The sequence below is a fragment of the Triturus cristatus genome, chromosome 5_2, assembly GCF_964204655.1.
Source record: "Triturus cristatus chromosome 5_2, aTriCri1.1, whole genome shotgun sequence".
NCBI classification, from domain to species: Eukaryota; Metazoa; Chordata; class Amphibia; order Caudata; family Salamandridae; genus Triturus; species Triturus cristatus.
The window spans coordinates 89749057-89768573 of NC_140588.1; the positions used below are offsets into that span (position 1 = coordinate 89749057).

The 19517-nt window shown below is 43.6% G+C and overlaps 1 protein-coding gene across 1 annotated transcript in view; it reads left to right on the forward strand.

Moving 5' to 3' along the window:
- Nucleotides 1-19517, forward strand: part of CDH12 (cadherin 12) — a 2012840-nt gene that overhangs the window by 786036 nt on the left and 1207287 nt on the right. Inside the window, exon 4 of the mRNA XM_085606875.1 lies at nucleotides 8000-8415. Coding sequence (XP_085463001.1) covers nucleotides 8185-8415 — 231 coding nt within the window. The 5' untranslated portion in view covers nucleotides 8000-8184. The remainder of the gene's footprint in view (nucleotides 1-7999; nucleotides 8416-19517) is intronic.

Genomic DNA, 19517 nt, shown 5'->3' on the forward strand with positions numbered 1-19517 from the left:
ACATTGAGCTCCAAAGGCTTCACTCCCTCTGATATGCCTCAGGGCTGACTCCCAATGGAGGAAACAGCCCTTCCCCTGCCCCAGGCGCATTTGCACCGAGACAGGCTAGAAATGAGTTAGTCAAGGAAGTGTACAACCCCAGAAGGCTAGCCACACCTCCAGCCAGGTGTGTACACTAAAATTACATTTCTGCCATGTTTAGGAGTGGCAGAATAGACAGTTCTGGTTGGAAAAGGTGACCTACACCCCTGTATATGGTCATCTCAGGGGCAGATTAGCTGATCACCTAAATCTAGGATTTAAGAGACACCCTTGACACCAGAACCTCAGCTCTGATCCAACTTGCATCAGAGAGGACACAGAAGGGACCAGTCTCATCAACAACAGGAACTTGCACAAATAAAGAGAAGGATACTTTGGACCTGAGGTAACACTTCTTGGAACTGACTGCATAAATGAGACTCATCCTAGGGTGAAGGTAATTTTCTCCAGACCGAGGGACCCCTAAGGGGGCCAGAAGCAAACTCAGACTCTCTTGATCTAGTGAGACTAGTGGTCTACAAACTGCAGGTAAAACGACTCTCAGGAATTAAAGAATCATCGGCCATCGGGCCATTCAAGGGATCAGACAAATCCAGATGAAACAGTGCATTGTGGGAACTGTAGCTTGGCCTTCCATGAAGTTTCAAGCCACTACTGTCTTCCCTGGACTTTCAGATGTAGAAGAAGCTTCCAGGTCAGCTTACCTCTGCCAAGGCTTGTTGGTCACCAGTATGGTAACTGACCCCTTAAATCAGCGCTGCATCAAGAGTGCATTCCACGATACCTGTGACTGACGTTGGCAACAACCCCGCTCTTGTGCTTTTGCATCTTGCTTTTAGCAGCACCATGTAAAGCAGTAAAAGCACCTCTCCCACTGCTCCCGTTCAGCAACTGGGACAGTCAGGACATCTCTGCACCCAGGCTCCACGGGCCAGGTAAAGTTGAACTGACTGCCGTGGCTTGGTCCTGGGACCCGAATCACCTTTACCCTGCAAGGGTACAATGCAGCTTAACCTGCAAGTGACCGATTGTCTCTAATGGGTTTTCCCATTGACAGCAAAGTTACATTTTCACTGTATTAATTTGCCCTGAATGTATATTGTTTTAAAACTCCCTTACTCCAGTTAAAGGTATGCTGGTGCATTCATTTTGGTGTTTAAATTAAGATAAGAATATACTCTATTGCTATAAATTGGTGTCGGATTCCTCTTGAGTCGTGTCAATTACATATCGCTCATGTTATTACTCTAAAATGCTCAGCCCATTCCTCTAACAAAGTCTTGATTTCTTTTTGCCACACTACCAGGACTGAGCTAAGGATATATTAGTGTGAATCCAGGGACCATCTTTGAGGTATCATGCTAGTGTTACTTGGTGATATCTAACCCCCACAACACATAATACTACCTAAATTGGTGTTACAGCAGTGGAGATCCTGAAACTGTGTTTTGCAGTACCATGTGGTCATAAGTGATTTGGCACAAGAAATCCACTTAATTGACGTTAGCACCAAAAATATTTTTTTCAGAATTGTTTCTGATTTTTTTTTATTGGGTTGTTAGGCTCCTCTGTAGACCTCCATTCCAATTAGTACATTTTAGAAGGCTTAAGTGAGTTAGGCAAAAGGTTTAAATGTTTTCAATTTTTTTTAAAAGGCCCCAACTTCCAACTAAAATGTAGGTACAATGGAGGCTGGTGGGATTCTCGACTTGTCAGTCAATCCAGCCCTGAGGATCAGTGATCTGAGGGTTTTGTGCAAAAGAAGGGTCATTGGCTATAGAGTGACAGCTAAAAATGAGGCACTTGAGAAGTCCTCAGCTCCTATAAAAAGGAAAAGGTTAGAGATGAAGGGCCACTCCTCAGAAGTAAACAGTGAAAAGGCCTAGCCCAAAGTGAATACGATCGGGAAAACATTTGAATAAATGTGAAGGTGAAGACCTCAACTCTCTATCCCTTCCCAGACCCCCATCACCGGTGAGAAGTTCTAGGAGTCACTCTAGTAGAACTTAAATGGTAAGATCTTAGGACCCCACGAGGAAGAGCTTGACCTACTCTCCTTGGAGGAGAAGAAGATTGAACTTGATAAGAGGAGACTAGACCTTGAGGAGAGAAAGGTTAAGATGGCCTGAGGCCCAAAAATGGTGTCAGCAGCCAATAGAGAGAACGAGGAATTTTTACAACCCTAAAATCCCTAAAGGGATTGTCCTCAAGTATAATGATGGTGATGACATTGATAAGTGGTTTGCAACCTTTGAAAGGGTCTGAAAAATGAGGAGGATAGGTCATCAACACTGGGGTTGTCTACTTTGGAAGTTATGTTCAGTAAAGGGCAGAGATAGACTTCTGACCATCAATGAGGAATTGGCTGAGTACTACAAGCATATGAAGGAGACACTCACAGAAGGGTTTGGACTAACCGCAGAAGAGTATAGGGCTGAAGTTTAGGGACACCTATAAAGGTCAAAACCAGACATGGGTTACTTTGTGGACTCTACAGTCGAAGCACTAAATGGCTGGATAAAAGGCAATGAGGTGGGTACTTATGATGGGTTGTATAATTTAATTATGAAATACTACATTTTAACAAACTGTACATTCAGACAAGTTACACCTGCATCTGGTAGATTCAGACCTGTCTAGCCCCAGAAATCTGGGTAAGGACAAGAGTACCCAAGAAATCCCAGGGGATGATTACTGGAAGGGGGAGATTAGGCCCACAAGAATCAAAGGAGGGAGGTGGTAAGGCCACCAAAGAGACTCCCACAGGACCACCTAACCATAAAAAGAAGGATATCAAAACCCATCCCCACTCTGGCAAGCAGAGGCAGGGGGGTCTAGGGCTAAAAACTCTTTTAGACAACAGGCTGTGTTTTGACTGACAACAGGCATGGCACTACAGAGAGGATGCAACCTGCACCCAAAAGGTGGTTAGCACTGGTCTGTCCAGTGTAGCCATTGGGGTGAACACCTCAGATGGGGAGGCCCTCTTAGCTTTCAACTGGGAGAAGGGCCCAGATGGTAAGTTGGTGATCCCTGGGAGTGGTCGTAAGAACTTCCACCCCGTTCAGATGAATGGGACCCCTACCACTTGCCTAAGAGACACAGGTGCCAGTCATACCATAGTGGTTGACAGGCTAGTGTCCCCAGATCAGTATGTGCCAGGGGAAACAAGAAGAGTTAGGGTAGTGCCAGGGGAGGTCACAGTCAGACCAGCCCCTAGAACAAGAGGGTATCCATAGCTGGCATGCGGTACCAGTCAGTCCTGACTTCCCACTAGATTGTATCCTAGGTAATGACCTCCCATAAGTTGGTTTGATCCCAAAAAGGGTTGTCTCCAAGGGTGCCACCCAACCCAAAGTTCCTGGGGATCCTGTCCCTACAATAATGAGACTAAGGCCCCTGCCAAAAGGGAAAAAGCATATGAAAAGGAACGGAAAGCCACTCTTAACTAGAGATCCAGTAAGCCAGGTGCATTCTACCCCAGTAAGGGAGAACCCCAAAGTTGGCATTGGTAGGGACACTCCTGTGAACCCAAAGAAGTCCTAAAACTCCAGGCAGCTGTTCAGAATCAGGGTACCACCCATGGACTGACATAAGGGAGTGTAGAAGGAGGGTGTCTGCCAGAAAAAGTGGTAGCCCCCACTCTGAACAGCAAGGGAGGTTCCACGATTTCAGATACTTACAGCTATCAGTAGCCTCTGCAGGGTGCTAGCGTTCACAGCAGCACTATACTTGGTATGGGAGACTGACCCTATAGCCAAAGGGAAATTAGGCCCCCGACCCTGCTTGTCATGGTGGGGTTGCTCAAGTGTTGGGTGATGTCTGTGGGTAAGCTAGGTGTTGCCCTAGCAAAGATTGAGTTAGAAGAGGTGGGCACTTTTCAATAAAACACTTCCATGGCTGGGCTGAGTCTCTTGGGTGTGTTGGCTTGGGGGGCTGTGAGAAAAAAGGGATTTTTGCAGCTTTCCTCCCACTTTTTGCCCCAATTTGGCCTGTTAGATGCTGGTTTGCACCGACGCCTGCTAACCAAGCCCCAGGGCCAAGTGCTCTCTCCCTAAAACTGTTATGTGTGAATTGAGATCCCCATTGATAAGGACTTTAACCCCTTATAGGTCCCTAGTATATGGTACCTGTGGTACTCAGGGCATGGATGGTAAAGGGTCCGCTAGAGCTTGAAGCACTGTTTGTGCCACCCTGTGTGACCCAAATAAACTACTGACAGCAGGCCTGCCATTTGCAGGCTGCAGGATTAGTGCAACTGCTAGACTCACCATGTGTGGCAAGTCAATGGACTATCTTTGATGTATGTCAGCCACACCAAGGAAGGCTTCCTGAAGCACAGGAGGCAGGGTGTATTACATCAAAGTTGTGGAGATGTAAGTGCAAGCTTACATGACCCTTTCTCACCCTTTTACTATTAAAGGACACTATAAGTGATAGACAGTCCATAGGATAACATCGACTGGCACCTGGGCAAACCTAGGGCTGGCACCTCCGTTAGGAAACCACCTAAATATGTCATGTTTGTTATCTAACAATGTGCCTTCTCACCCCTGACATGAATCTCGTGTCGAGGGCGATGTGGCATGAACCAAGGTGGCTACCTTAGAGGTTGCCCACATGGTTGCCCCAGCTTCTCTGTGGTCCGGCTGTCAAACAGCGATTCCCGCATTTGCTGCCACCAAGAGAGGATTTTGACCTCCTGCCAGGCAGTAAGATAACTCCCAGTAGTCAGAAAAAAAGCATGGTAGGAAGGAGGTCACACCTCCCAACTTCTAAGCTGGCTAGTGAAGTGGCACATTAAGGCAATGAGTTTCAAAGGCTGCACCACCTCTGATATGCCTCAGGGCTGACTCCCAGAGGAGGAAACAGCCCTCCCCCTGCCCTAGGCACATCTGCACCCAGACAGGTGGGAAATTAGTTAGTCAAGCAGGTTTACACCCCAATAAGGCTAGCCACCCCTTTGGGGTGAGCAGTCTGGTCTGTACCCTTGAATGTGATACTTCCATCTTTAAAAGTGGCAGAAAAGAGAGTCTTGGGGAGAAAAGGTGACCTACACTGCCAGATATGCTTGCCTCAGGGCCCGGATTTGCTGCAGGGACTAGAAGCCCATTGGCTTCTTGCACCCACACGCTTAACTCCCCTAAATCTAGGATTTGATGGACACCCCTGAACCTCAGTTCTGATCCAACTTGCATCAAAGAGGACATAGAAGGGACCTGTGTCATCGACAACAGGACAAACAGAAAGAAGGATACTCTGGACCAGCGGCAACACTTCTTGGAACTGTATGAACGAGGCTTGTCCTAGGCTAAAGGTTGGTTCCCCCAGACTGAAAGACCCCTCAGAGAGCTGAAAGCAATCTCAAACTCCTTTGGACTAGTGAGAACTGTCCCCTGGAAACTGCAAGTAAAATGACGCTCAGGAACCGATGAATGACTAGCCATCGGGCCCTCCTAGGGATTGACTAAATCCAGATGGACTAGTGCATTTCTGGAATGTAGTTCGGACTTCCATGAAGTTTCAAGCCACTGCTGTCTTTCCCTGGACCTCTTGACACTGAAGAAGCTCCCAGCTGACCTTACCGCTGCCAAGACTTGTTGGTTCCAGTCTGGTAACCGACCTCTTAACTCAAAGCTGCATCAAGAGGGCATTGCACAATACCTGTGACCGATGTCGACAAAGACCCCGCTGTTTTCTTTTGCTTCTTGTTTTTTTTCAGAACTGTGTAAAGCGGTAAAAGCATCTCTTCCGCTGCTCCCGCTCAGCACCAGGGACAGTCAGGACAACTCTGCACCCAGGCTCCATAGGTCAGGTAAAATTGAACTGACTGTTGTGGCTTTGTCCTGGGACCTGCATGCCCTTTACCTTGTAAGGTTACAACACAACTCAACCTGTACGTGACTGATTGTCACTAGCGGTTTTTCCCATTGACTGCAATTTTGCGTTTGCCCTGTATTCATTTTAAATGATTTTACATTGCTTCAAAACTTTATAATTCCGGTTATATGTATGCGATTCCGTTCGTTTTGGTGTCTAAATTAAGATAAAATACATTCTATTTGTATAAATTGGGGTTGGATTTCTCTTCAGTCATTTCAATTACGTATTGTCCATGTTGGTACTCTGAAATGCTTAACACATGTTCCTCTAGTAAAGCCTGACTGCTCTTTGCCACACTACCAGGAATGAGCTAAAGATTTATTAGTGTGAATCCAAGGACCATCTTTGGGACATCTTATTTTTTTCTTTTTTTTAACTGAGATCCATCAGAAATTTACAAATTCATCCATGTAACACAATATAAATATCCAGTTGTGATGTATTTCTTAATAGTCAAATCTGGCATAAAAAGTAAGCTCAAGAAAAACTATAAAATCAGAATGGCCTTGGACTAGAAAAAACATTAGAGACGAGATACAATATCATTTCGTCATTGAAAAGATTATGACTAAAGTGCCCATATTGCATTAACATGTAAGGCAGGGTAAAGCTTGAGAGTATAGCCAAAGATAGGATTACTAATGGTGTTTTGGCATAATACAGATCAAATACAGAGTCGCCTGCCTGTTTTGAAGAGAGCTAAGGTGTCTATAGTGCATTAGGTACATTAGAGTATGAGAAAATATCAACAAATATGTCATGAATAATGTTTTATCATGTTAAAACAGATTTCACTACTTAAAAGAAAAAAGCTAAGGTGTCTCTAGTGTAATAAAGTGCTGTAGAATAAATGTCTATAGTGCAATAAATAGCAGAAAAATGTATAAATATGTCAACACATGAAACATCAAATAACATTTCAGCATATTAGAAGTACCTTTAAAATGTAAGCTCAAATTTTAAATTTAATCGAAATGGGCCGCCCAGACTTTTTCAAACAATCTTTGGGATATCTTGATAGTATTGCATGGTGAAGTCTAACCCTCACACCACATAATACTGCACCTTCCTACACCCTTCTCACAGCATTGTGCTAGTTTTGTATCATGCACAGCTAGCAGAGAGTCAAATCTGTGTATTATCCGTTGCATACTACCTCTTAGTACTAATGTGGTGGAACAATCTATGTGCCTCTTGGACATTTTAGAGAGCATGAAATAATCTGTGGGGCTATTGGGTGTTTTTCCTTAAGAGAGCAGCCTGCAGAAAGAGTATCAGCTCTCAATGTAGCTGGCAGCAGCAACATTGCAAATGCAAAGATAGTTCATATATATTTTCCAGTATGTTCAGAACAGTGTGAGTGTTCCCATCTAATATTCTAAACTGTCTGCTCAAGTGAAGCGTTCATAAAGTTTTTTGGGATCTTTCTTTAAATCTTTCTTTTTGGGAACTTTCTTTAAATTCGTACTAATATACACCTGATATCATCTGTATTAGAAAGTGGGATAATACGTTGCATATGCTGCTATGCATACAATAGAACGGTATACTTCAAAGTTACATGTCGTTTAAATTGCAGTATTTCTTGTCTTTAAAGTCTTGATAAAGACCTTTGCATCTGCTAATACTCGCAGTTTGTTTGGGATTTAGGAAGCAAGTAATATGTTTGTGCTTTGTTATTAGTAACTGCCTGAAGTAATGCATCCCCTCTTTTATGTTGTGCATTTGAATAATGTTTTTTATCTGAAACAATGAATCGTTATCAAAAATATAATGCATTTTAAAAAATTGATACATATTCAATGTAATATTTAATGATCAAATTCCTTTTTGTGTAAAGTTAACAGTAACTATTAAATAATTGTGCTCTTTTCATTATTTTGCATCTACAAATAGGTCCTCAATGATACGAGATAAAAATATGTAGAATCGTTCTAATAAGTTTATTTCCCAAAGTTTGATACGTGTTGCCTTCTTCAGTTTGTTTGCATTTATCTTCAGGAAATAAATGAACAGTTCTTTATGATTGTGCAAAAATCCTCACATAACCTGGTCTTGTCACTTGCATTTTTAGGTGCCTCTACATGGAATTAATTGTGGCCAAACTCTTTTCATCACAAGGATTAATGTTTGCATTAGCAACTCACCAGTGAAGCCAGAGGTCAAGTGGTGGAGGCCATCAACAGACCAAACCTGGATCTTTGGTTCGGCCGTACGTCCTGGAGTTTTTCGTTGTTTGCTGTTGGGAAGTTTTTGCCAATGCTTACAAGGAATTGTCTATCGCTGCTTCTTTGGGTCCTGTTTGATGGAGGTCTCCTAACACCATTGCAACCTTTGCCACCACAGACTTCACCGGGCAAGCAAAGAGAACATGCCACCCCTTTGCCAGGTAGACGGTCTCCCGCCCAGCGGGTCAAACGTGGCTGGGTGTGGAATCAATTTTTTGTGTTGGAGGAATACATGGGCTCTGACCCCCAGTATGTGGGAAAGGTAAAAAAATTATATTTTTATTGTGATGAATTATAATACTAAGTCAGAATAAAGGGGGCAATGGAGGACATTGCCTTGATTTTAAAAAAGTTTGTTGATTTAATAATAAGCACATTTTACACTTGCTTGGTATTCTTCCATTGTGCAGATCATCCAGAACCACTGGTACAATTTGCTGTTCAGCCAGTATTTGAAATGTTTTCTTTGTGTTTTGGAATTTGTTATTTCCACGATTCATTGGACATGATCGTTTTGCGCGTTAAGTAATCTACTCATATGAATTTGTTGCTCTTGAATGAGATCCATATGGAATTGAAAGTTAATCACAACCGCTGCACAACAATGCTGTGTTTCTCAGTGTGGCTGTACAGTTCCAAAAACTGTTGAGATATGACCCTCACACCAGTCAAAATGATCACCTTGATAATAGCATTGTACCTTGTTGACCCTTAAGGAAATAAGTGCATTGGTTTTAAGATGCTGCTAAGTAGCTTAATAACATTTTTCATCACTTTGAAGGTGAAGAGACATACGTTGAATATAATGGACCACAGCCTTGTCCTTCACAACTAACAATAATACTTGTGAATTTTCCATAAAATGTATTATTTGATTGATAAAAACTAAACATTGTATGAATGAGATTTAAAGATGAGTAGTCAGTGGTATACAATCACCACAAGCAATGGGACACTATGAAATAAATGCACTGTACAATTTTCTTTCATGTGCATGATATACTCTAATAAGTTTTAATGCCAAAAAAGCAACATTCTCCATTATCAAAAGTACAGGGAGAGAAGACAACACTGGTAAAAACTTTTCTCCAGTGCCAATTTTCCCATGTTTTCGGTATTCAACATGTAAAACTACCTGAAAGTTATGACAATTCTACTCCTGAATCAGCTTTATATTTTTCATTTTAAATGACTGAGTCAACTGGAAAGCTATGCCTTTTCCCAATTTTCTTTTACTACTTCAGCTCAATAGTGCACAGCAAGTAAAGGCCTGGCAGATACTCTAGTGATTGGAGTTAGACAGCTCTGGTTAGCAAATCCTTGCTGATAAAGTTGAGGTGAATTCTGAGATATGCTGTAATTACTGATACCACACAATTTACAAATTGGAGTACCACTGTAATAATGCAATGCCCTAAATATTCCTCTGGTAAATTTCATCAGTTCAAACCTGGTGGATATTTACCTGGTATAATGTACAGTCAACATTGATGCTGGAGGAATTTGGTGAGGTTGTACCAAATTCCACAAATTAAACACTGTTGACTAGGCGAATTTACCTCAGCCAGTGAATACCTAGCTCCATGGTGTCAGTGTTCACCAGTGGTAACTTTCTCTAAAATTATAAATGGCAGATTCACACAATATCTCCAAACAAACTCTTGCGGATTGCGTAGTTTCAACAGCAAATGTACTTAACATGTTGTTTATTGTCATGTCCTTGTCCAATACAACGGTATCTTGGGTCCTTCTTCTGTTTACTGTCAATTCTTTTGACAGTCAAATGTTTATTTTGCCTGGGCACAATGCACTGATAATTTTTGTGTTACTTTTTTGTTGAAACGTAGTGCATAAGATAACTAAAAATGGTGCACACTTCTCTTCCATCCACTTAGGTTTAATAATCTTAATGTGTTGAGTTTTCATCAGGGCCTAATTTTATGGCTGTTTTGGCCATTTTATGTGTCAGAAAGATTTTGTATGGCAGTTCCAAAGTCTAAGACTCCTTTTCCAATCGTGGCTTTTAAGATTATTCTGCTTTAAATGCTTCAAATCTCTTCTCAGTAGAATATATTGGATAGCTGACTACTTTGAGAACAGCTGTGTTTGACTGTCTATCACATGGTACTTGCTTACATGTTTCTTTCCAAAAGAAACCAATTGGCTTTTCATATATCCCTGGATCGTACTCTATTTTTATGTGTGGTTTAAAAATTCTGTTTATTGTACTTTTCAAGTTTTGTGTTTCAATGCACATATACACATTAAGGTTCATATTAATATGATGGGAGTACATGATCACAGCGCTCACTAAATTTTTTGAGTTAGAAGAACAATTGTTAAGCCTGTAGGTGGTGCCCTCTAGAACATTTCTTGGAAGAGGGGTTTTATACTGAGTCGCCTTCAAATGATGTCTCATGTGCAGGGGTGACATCGGTAACAGAATCAAACAAAATATAATCCTGATAAACAATACCATAACAGATAGGTAGGATAAAAACAATAACAAACCCACCCGTACCAGTATGTGGTATTGTCTCATGATGTGCGAGGTAGCGTCTAGCAAGCAGTGAAGGCTACCATGTCTGCTGCTGGGTCTATGGTGTGTCTTCTGCAGTGTTTGTGGTAGGTGTGTGCTGATCTGTAATGTCTGCCGGGGTTAACTCGAGATGTTTGAAAGCCATCAGAAGCTCATTCTATCTTCATGTTAGGGTACACATCTAAGTCCCTCCCTCTCCTCTATCAATATGTGAACAGCTTATTAGTAGCACACTTGCTGACATTGTGTTTCCAGCTCCCAATTTGCAGGGGCCTTCTTTGCCTTCCAGTGCATGGCAACACATCTCTTGGCTGACACCAGGGCCGGGTCTGTGAATTTGGAGACGGTTCTATTCAATGTGGATCTAGGGAATAATCCCAATAGGCAGATCTCAGGAGTTTGTTGAAGGTTCATTGTGTGATACTCTACACATATGTGTAGTCATCCACTCCCTGTAGTCCCTCAGGGCCTTGCAGTACTATACCATATGTGAAATGACTACCTTTATTGCGTCACATCATGGGCATCTGTTCATGTTTACTCCCATCATTAGGTTCAATCAGCTGGGTGTAAGATAGGTGGAATGTATATAGTTAAACTGTGTATTTTTTAATGTTGCGTTTCTAGAAAAACTATGCATGTATCCTGTAGCTTTGTCCCATTCCCTGTCCGTGAGTTTCCTGCCTGCACATTGCTACCACCTGTCTCTGGCTACCTGTAGAGATGCCAAGATATTTGTATCAGTGACTTATAAAACAAAAGATCAATTTGATACCACCCCCCGTAGTGAACAATAGTTGCAGAGTATCATGAACCAAAGGTTCCCCGTCAGCAGGGCCCCACATCTCCCTAATAGCTATTATAGGTGCACCTTTAGTTTAGAAAAAATGTGAGTGGTAAGTGCAGGTCACTTATCATTTGGTCCATAGTTAGAAGTTTCCCGTCCCTGTAGCAATCTCCCATTGTCAACAATCTTGCTTCCTCCCAATGGCACAAGTGATCCATACAATCTGGTGACTGTGCCCATAGTAGGCCCTCAATGAGGACATTGGGGACAATACATGGGAACTGTTTTTGTTTTAGAAGCGCGTCTGTGCCAGCATTTGAGTGCCACCCTCACCAACACTCTGAGGATGTGCACAAGCAGGGTGTTGGTTCTGCTGTCCCCCACCATGTTCGCTAGTTCCTCACGGTTCTGCCTGTCCAGACACTGGGACAGCCATTGTACTTGAGATGCCACATAAAAGGATTCAAAACTGGTTGCTAACACTCCTTCCTCAGTTATGGAAGCCTTCAGGTCCAATGCATTCGCCCTGTGTTGCTGTGCACCCCAAATTAAGTCTCAAAGTAGGACATCCAGGTTCTTAAACCAATGGGGTGTAACCCACAATGGAAGGTTGACAAAATGATAGAGCAGTCTAGGGAACATTATCATTTTGTATAGTGCTATGCGGCCCATTACCGGGATCGTTAGTGTCAGTCAGAAGGTAATGTTGAACTTAAGTGCAAATAACGCTGTTCCCAAGTTGCCGTCCAATGCATCTTTTTTTTTTACAATGTTTTATATAGTGAAAACTTGACCCGGGATCGGGCATCAGAGCGCTTTACAAACCACCAGTTGCGTTACATGAGGACACATTCATTTTTGTTAGGCACTGGGAGATTAAGTGATTTACCCAGAATCACAGGATGTTCAGCGTCATTGCCGAGACTCGAACCCAGTTCCCCAGATTCGAGGTCGACTGCCTTAGCCGTTAGGCCAACTCTTCTCCCTATCTGTGGCATTGTGTGCCTGAGCTCTAGTTGCTCTGGCTTGTTGGCATTGCGTGTGTCTACTGGGAATGCACAGGATTTCTCCCAATTAGTATGGAGGGCCGAAAGTATCCAAATTCATCAAATAATGGCAGCGTCCACCGTAGGTCCGTATTGCCGTCCCTGAAGAAGATCAACATATCATCTTTATACAGATTAATGGCATGCCTGCCATCCTTGAACAGTATCCCCTTGTCTGCGTGCTCCACCCGAATAACTAACGCAAAGGGTTCTGTCATTAATGATCATTGGAGACATGGGGCAACTCTGTCTTGTCCCCCTGCATATTCCCATGCGAACACACCCTGTGTGATGTGAGTATAACAGTTAGATCTAACGGGTCCACATGTCTTCCATGTTCATGTGTCGGATTACGAATTTTAGATACCTCCAACTCAGCATGTCGAACGTCTTTTTCTAAATCTATTGATAGCACCAGGGCCCCTAGATTGTCTTAACTTGGTGTCTCCTTGATTATCCAAAAGAGGCGCCTAATGTTTACAGAGATACTTCTGTTGGGTATAAACCCAGATTGGTCTGAATAAATCAGGCCAATCATCGGGGGTAGTAGCCAGATGGGCAATACTTTACTCACTATTTGTAGTCTCCATTCAGCAAAGATAGTGGCCAGTTAAACGGTCTATCCTCAGGCCTCTCTGGGGCTTACGAAGTGAAACTAGCAAATCTTCCCTCAATAATGGGTGGTAGAGCCCCACCTTTTAGTGCTGTGGTGTACAATTTTGCCAAGTGAGGCACTAGGAGGCCTGAGTAAATGTGGTAGAATTCTAACGGCAAGCCACCCGATCCAGATGCCTTGCCCTGAGCCACATACTTGATGGCACTTTGAGTTTCAGTTTCTGTACTGCAGCATCCTGCTAGCCCTTAGTTTCTGCAGCTACTCTACCCATGACTCCCCCCTTAGATAATCCATGATCTCCTGCTCTGAGAATTTCTGCCTCCGCCCATATAGTGTCACATAATAGTCAAGCAACACCTCATTGATGTCAGTTTGGGTGGACTGGATAGCACCCCATGAGTCTCGGATCTGCGTAATGGTGGGGGCCCCTAGATTCGTCCTTGTGAGCCAAGCCACTAGTTTCCACAACTTATCTCCCTCTGCATTCTGCTGTGTCGGATTGTCAAAGTAGTCCAAGAACCTCAGCCCTCCACCTGGAAAGCAGACCTTTCCCTAGTGGCGTCAGTGTGTGGCCAATAAACTGGTAAAGGAGAGTGCACTGTTCAAGGTTTGTGAACTCAACATCCAGCTCTTTCAATTCCCTGTCTAGGGCTCAACAGCTCCCAACCATTTCACCAATTCAATGGCCTCACAATATCATCTTAAATGTTTCCCTCTCTATCAACGTTGATGTAGCTGTACCTGAGTTCTCCAGAAAATCTGTATCAATTGCATCACGGAGCCCTTCTTGGAACGTATTGTCCTCAAGCATTGCCCCTTAGAGGCTCTAGATGGAAATTGGAGGCGCAGGGATGCCCCATTGTAATTGTGCCTAGAATGGATTGTGGTCTGAAATAGTATGCCCCAAGTACTCTGGCTTAGTAAACACACAATCGGCCATGCTAGAGGCCATGAATTTCTCTAGGCGCACATGGAGATCATGCAGGGTGAGTAGAAGGAAAATTAATGTTCTGCCCTATGTTCAGCACGACATTCGCCTAAAAGATGCCCGTCCTTTGCCCATCTTGAGAACATCTGTTCTAGGTTTACTGACGTTGTGTTCGGCAAGGGTGGGTACGAGTGATTAAGTGCAGTGTCAAGTACACAATTTGTGTCTCCACTAAGCAGCATCGGTGTTTAAGGCCAATCACACTGAGAGAGTGTTGAAGAATCGCTTCTGCTCAATAGAAGGGCGTATATCTCTCCTAACTCAAAGTTCTTAACATCTACTTTGCCAGAGACAAGTACATATCTGCTTTCATAATTCACTTCTGTGGAGGTGGCTTCGAATGGTACTCTTGGACAAACCCATAGCAACACCCCTCTGGCAAAAGAAGAATAACCAGTCATGTAGACCTGTCCCCTCCACTTCCTGTAAAGCTTAGAGGCTTCATAGCTCATCAGGTGAGTTTTCTGTAAGAGTGCCATCTGCACTTCTTGCCCCTGGAGATTTGCATGAATCTTGTAGTGCTTGAATGCTGATCCTATACCTTTGACATTCCATGTCATGAAGGTGTAATTATCTGTGCATGTTTGGTGTGTGGCCTAGTTGTTCTGCCCTCTTGTATTGCCTCAAGGGCCACCCACACCCCACCTAGGCATGCAGAGATAAAATAGCTGTTTTACACTATAGCGCAAATTGTGCATGGTATATGGCAATGAGATTGATATTGTGAACCTGTAACAGTCTCCAACTCTCAGTCACCAGGGCTGAATAACACAAACTCTTGAGTACTAATGCGTTTTTCAACTCTTCATCATGGTAATGGGAAGAGTCTGGGGTTACCAGTGTGCGTATTTGATTTGCTCCATATAACCTGCCCAGCAGACAATGACCAACAGCCCTGTTAGGGCCCTGATATCTCAGAGTTCCATGCGGAGCATTGTTCCATCTTTTCAGCTTCTTTGAGGTTGTCTTCTGCTCTGGGCCAATGCTGGGGATCATGTAATTGTCATGTAATTGTCAGACATCTGCTGTTTAGAGTCAGGTTCCTTCTCAGATGCCTCAGGTGTGATGCTCTTCATGTTTGTGCCATGACCACACAACTGCCACCAGAACTGCTGCCTTGCTCTCCCGGTCCAAGGAGGGCCTCTGAATTTTGCAGCCACATGCATCTTCTGCACCCTTTTGCTTCTTGTGCCAGCCTTGTAGTTGTCTAACCTAGTCCATGCTTCTGCTGTGTCAGTGAAGAAGCAGGATTTGCCATTTACAATCACTTTTAACCTGGCCTGGCACATCAGCATATATTTCAAGCCTTTTTCATGCAGGAATTTCTGAACCGCCACAAAGGAAGCTCTCATTCTCTGCACTGCCGAAGTGCAGTCCAGATAAATTGACACCTTCTGGTTACCAATTTGTTTTTCTTTTTTTAGGGAGGAGATATATAGTGCAAACTCGACTCAAAGGTATCAGAGTACTTTCCATGAGCACCAGTTGCATTACTGATGGACACGTTCACTTTGTTAGGCACGGGAGATCAAGTGATTTGCTCACAATCAAAGGATGTTTATCATCCCTGCTGAGACTCAAACCTGGTTCTCCAGCTCGAGGTTGACCTCGCTACCCGTTAGGCCACATCCAATGACAAAGGTGCCAACTCGTTTAACCCTCTGGAGGATTATATCTCTGTCTCTGAAATGCAAGAGGCAGGCAACCACTGGCTGAGGTGATGCCCCTGGAAGGGGACCCTGAGCAGGCACTCGGTGAACCATGTGTAATGTGAAGAAGTGCAACAGTTCCTGATGCGCTGCTACTTAACTCAGCCAGGTTTCCAAATATTTTACCATGTTTGTGCCTCCTTCACCTTTAGGCAGCCCCAGAATGTGGATTTTGTTTCTCCTATTGTGTCTCTCTGCATCATCCACTCTGCCTCCCAGCATGTATATAGCACTTTCTTATACAGAATGTCTACTCTTGGAGATAGATCATCCAATCTTGCATTGTCTGCAAGCTTCCTCTGGTCTTCCCATAGGAGGTTTAGATCTACCGCCACTGTGTCAACTTTCTTCTCCAATGAGTCGCGTGATGCAGCAATAGCCTCCAGGATTTTGATGAGGCCCATCTTGGTAGGACAGGGGTGACAAGGCCTTCACCATCAGATCCCGCTCAGGACCCCGGGCAGATGATCTTTGCAATTTGGTCATATTGACTGTACAACTGTGAGCAGTTCTGCTGTGGTGCATAGCATTCATTTGGCTGCTGTAAGGCAGAAGTGCATGGGGAGGGACCTGGGTCACCTTGTAAATCCTCTGCTGGAGTACTTCCTCAGGGGTGCCGGAGAGTAGCGTTCCCTGTGCCCTCACCTCGCAACTTTGTATGACTGACTGTCCATCTTGTGGCACAGTCTATGCCTTACATGTGTTGCACAAGTTCAATATGTCACTGCTAATCTTCCGCCATCATGTTCACCACCAAACAAAATGGCTTGTTATACACTCAGAGAACTGATTGCCCATAGATGTTTCCCAGTTCACTGCAAGATCTATTTAGCTGTCCCCAGCAGGCCCAGATTAATGCCGCATGCTGCTAGTGCCCCTGAGGTAAGCCATGCTTCAGGAGGGCATCAGTATCCACTGACACCGAGGGTGTTCAGAGATTTTCTCCTCAGTCTCTTGCTCCCTCTGATTTGGTTCTACTGGGAGCATTTACACTGTGAAAAGTGGCTGAACCCATTTTTTATCATTTTAGAAAAAAGACACCCACATGCCATCATCATGTCACACCCAGCCAAACAAGCTTCAAATGGCATCAATGTGAACCATCTGTTACCTTTAATTCTCGCAAATTGTTACTGTGCATCTTTTTCCTCTTTTTCAGCACTGCTACACCTGATTAGGATCTGATTCATGCCATACAAAATCATATGCAGAAATGAATATACAAACACATACAGCACTATTGATAGTTTGTCTGTAAGTGCTGACAGATGGCATTATTATTTGTATTCCTTCAGCCTTGTTGTGCTCATTGCTGTGACATTTCTGATAGTCCACTGTTAGGGCATTTCAATTCAGAGCAGTTCCCAATTGCACATACAATAAAAATGCCAGTTGTACATATTGAAAGAAAGTCTTATTTGGGTAAAGTATATTTTGTCTTACAAAACATTTACAATTTTTTAAAGGGTTTAAGGGTTAAATTATCTCCAGTACATGTTTAGTTCATCTCTACTGGTCAGACTGGATATGTAGACCTACCTGCATCTTCACCAGAGTCCAGAGTCCAGTCTATCTACTGAAGTCATCAAGAGGAATCTCTGTCTGAAGGGGCTACCATACTCTTATGCCAAAAACCTAGGCTACAGAATAGCACTGGTTGGCACTCAAACAATTCCAAACCAATACCCTGTCATATTCGGATTTTAGAAACCAGGATGATCATATTGTCAACACCTTGAGTCACGTTGTGGGTAGTGATTTGTCCCCATGGCTTGCAGAGGTTGGAAATTGTCAAAAAACATTGAGTGTTTTCATCACATGCCACTCATCTACTCAGTCAGTCGAAACCATTTATTCGCCAATTGCCATAAAAATAATATCACATTAAATCATAAAGTTGAAAAACAATTCAAAATCTGAACTTCATTAATAAAAAATAATGGCATACAGAAAAATAGTACAGATTAAACATTACAATGGTCTGAAAGACATTTTAAAAATCAGAGTATTAAGAATCTAATAAATGGGTACTGAATTTTACAGCAAATGGAGACCCTATTTCTCGGATCCCTACGGCGTGGAGGCGTGCGCGTAGTGTGCGGTGGCAGACGGTGTCGAAAGCGGTGGAGAGGTCCAGGAGGATGAGGGCCGCGGTCTCACCATTGTCCAGCAGGGTCCTGGCGTGGCGGCAATGAGGGCAGTCTTGGTGCTGTGGTTGCTGCGGAACCCTAACTGGGAAGGGTCCAGGATTCTGTTTTCTTCAAGGTATCGGGTTAGCTGTCTGTTGACGATCTTCTTGATGACCTTGGCCGGGAACGGAAACAGAGAGATGGGCCGGAAGTTCTTGAGGTCTGTAGGGTCCGCCTTGGGTTTTTTGAGTAGGGTGTTGATCTTGGCGTGTTTCCAGCTCTCTAGGAAGGTCGCGGTCTCGAGGGAGAGATTGCTGACATTGCGCAGATGGGGTGCGATGGAGCTGCTGGCTTTGTTGAAGATGTGGTGCAGGAGTGGGTCTGACATGGAGCCGGAGTGGATTGTGCTCATGGTCTTGATGGTGTCATCGAGGCTCACGTTGGCCCAGGCTAGCAGTGGGTCATGGTCGATGGTGTGCGGAGAGTCTATTGTGTGGATGTCTGTTGGGGCTGTCTGGGTGTTGAAGCTGTCATGGATGTCTGCTATCTTGCAGTGAAAAAAAGGGGCGAGGGAGTCGCACAGGGCTTGCGACGGCGGGATGTCATTGGTGTTGGAAATGGGGTTGGAAAGTTCTTTCACGATGTTGAAGAGCTCCTTGCTATTGTGTGCGTTGTTGTCGAGGCGGTCTTTGAAGGAAGTCCTCTTGGCAGTCCTGATGAGGTGATGGTGGTTGCGGATGGCGTCCTTGTGGGCTGCGTGGCTGTCCGGAGTCTGCTCACTGTGCCATTTCTTCTTTAGTTTCCGGCTATACCCTACTTTGACATTTATCACCCAGCTTCTGTTCTAGAAAAAGAGCCATTTTTGCAAGGATCTCTGTTCTCCAGACCAATGCTCTACAACATGAGGGCAAGGTCTCTTTCCAACATTGATTTGTGTGACAGCTATACCATACTGAAATCTCTCCTCTGTACACCGTCTTTTGTTTGGAATACTTTTCTGCTAGTGTTAATTTTGATGGGCACTCTGAAGTGAGCCTAAAATATAATTTTGTTTTTAAACCCTAATCTCATTTTCCTATTAAACAATTGATCATGTCTTGTGCCTGTTGAATATCATTTCTGTGCTATGGCATCCATAATGGAATGTATACAAACAGATCGTGCTGTCAACTTCTACCAATGACAACCACCCAAATCTTTAATTCCATAACTGTATGAAAGCCATTAGCAGCTGAATGGGCAAATACTGCCTCAAACTGAACTCGGAGAACACTGAGGTTATCCTTTTTGGCAATAACCCACTATTCTGGAATTCTACTTGTTGGCCCACAAAATTAGGGGTACACCCATCCCCAGCCCATAAAGCAAAGAACTTGGGAGTTCCGATTGATGACAAAATAAACTTTAGCAAAAACGTCAATGCAGTTGTTTCCTCGTGTTTTAACACACTCAGAATTATTTAAAAAGTCCTGCCTTTTATACACCCCAATTCAAGGAAAAAAGTGGTTACCCTCCCAATACTAGCCAAACTTGATTACTGCAACGGACTT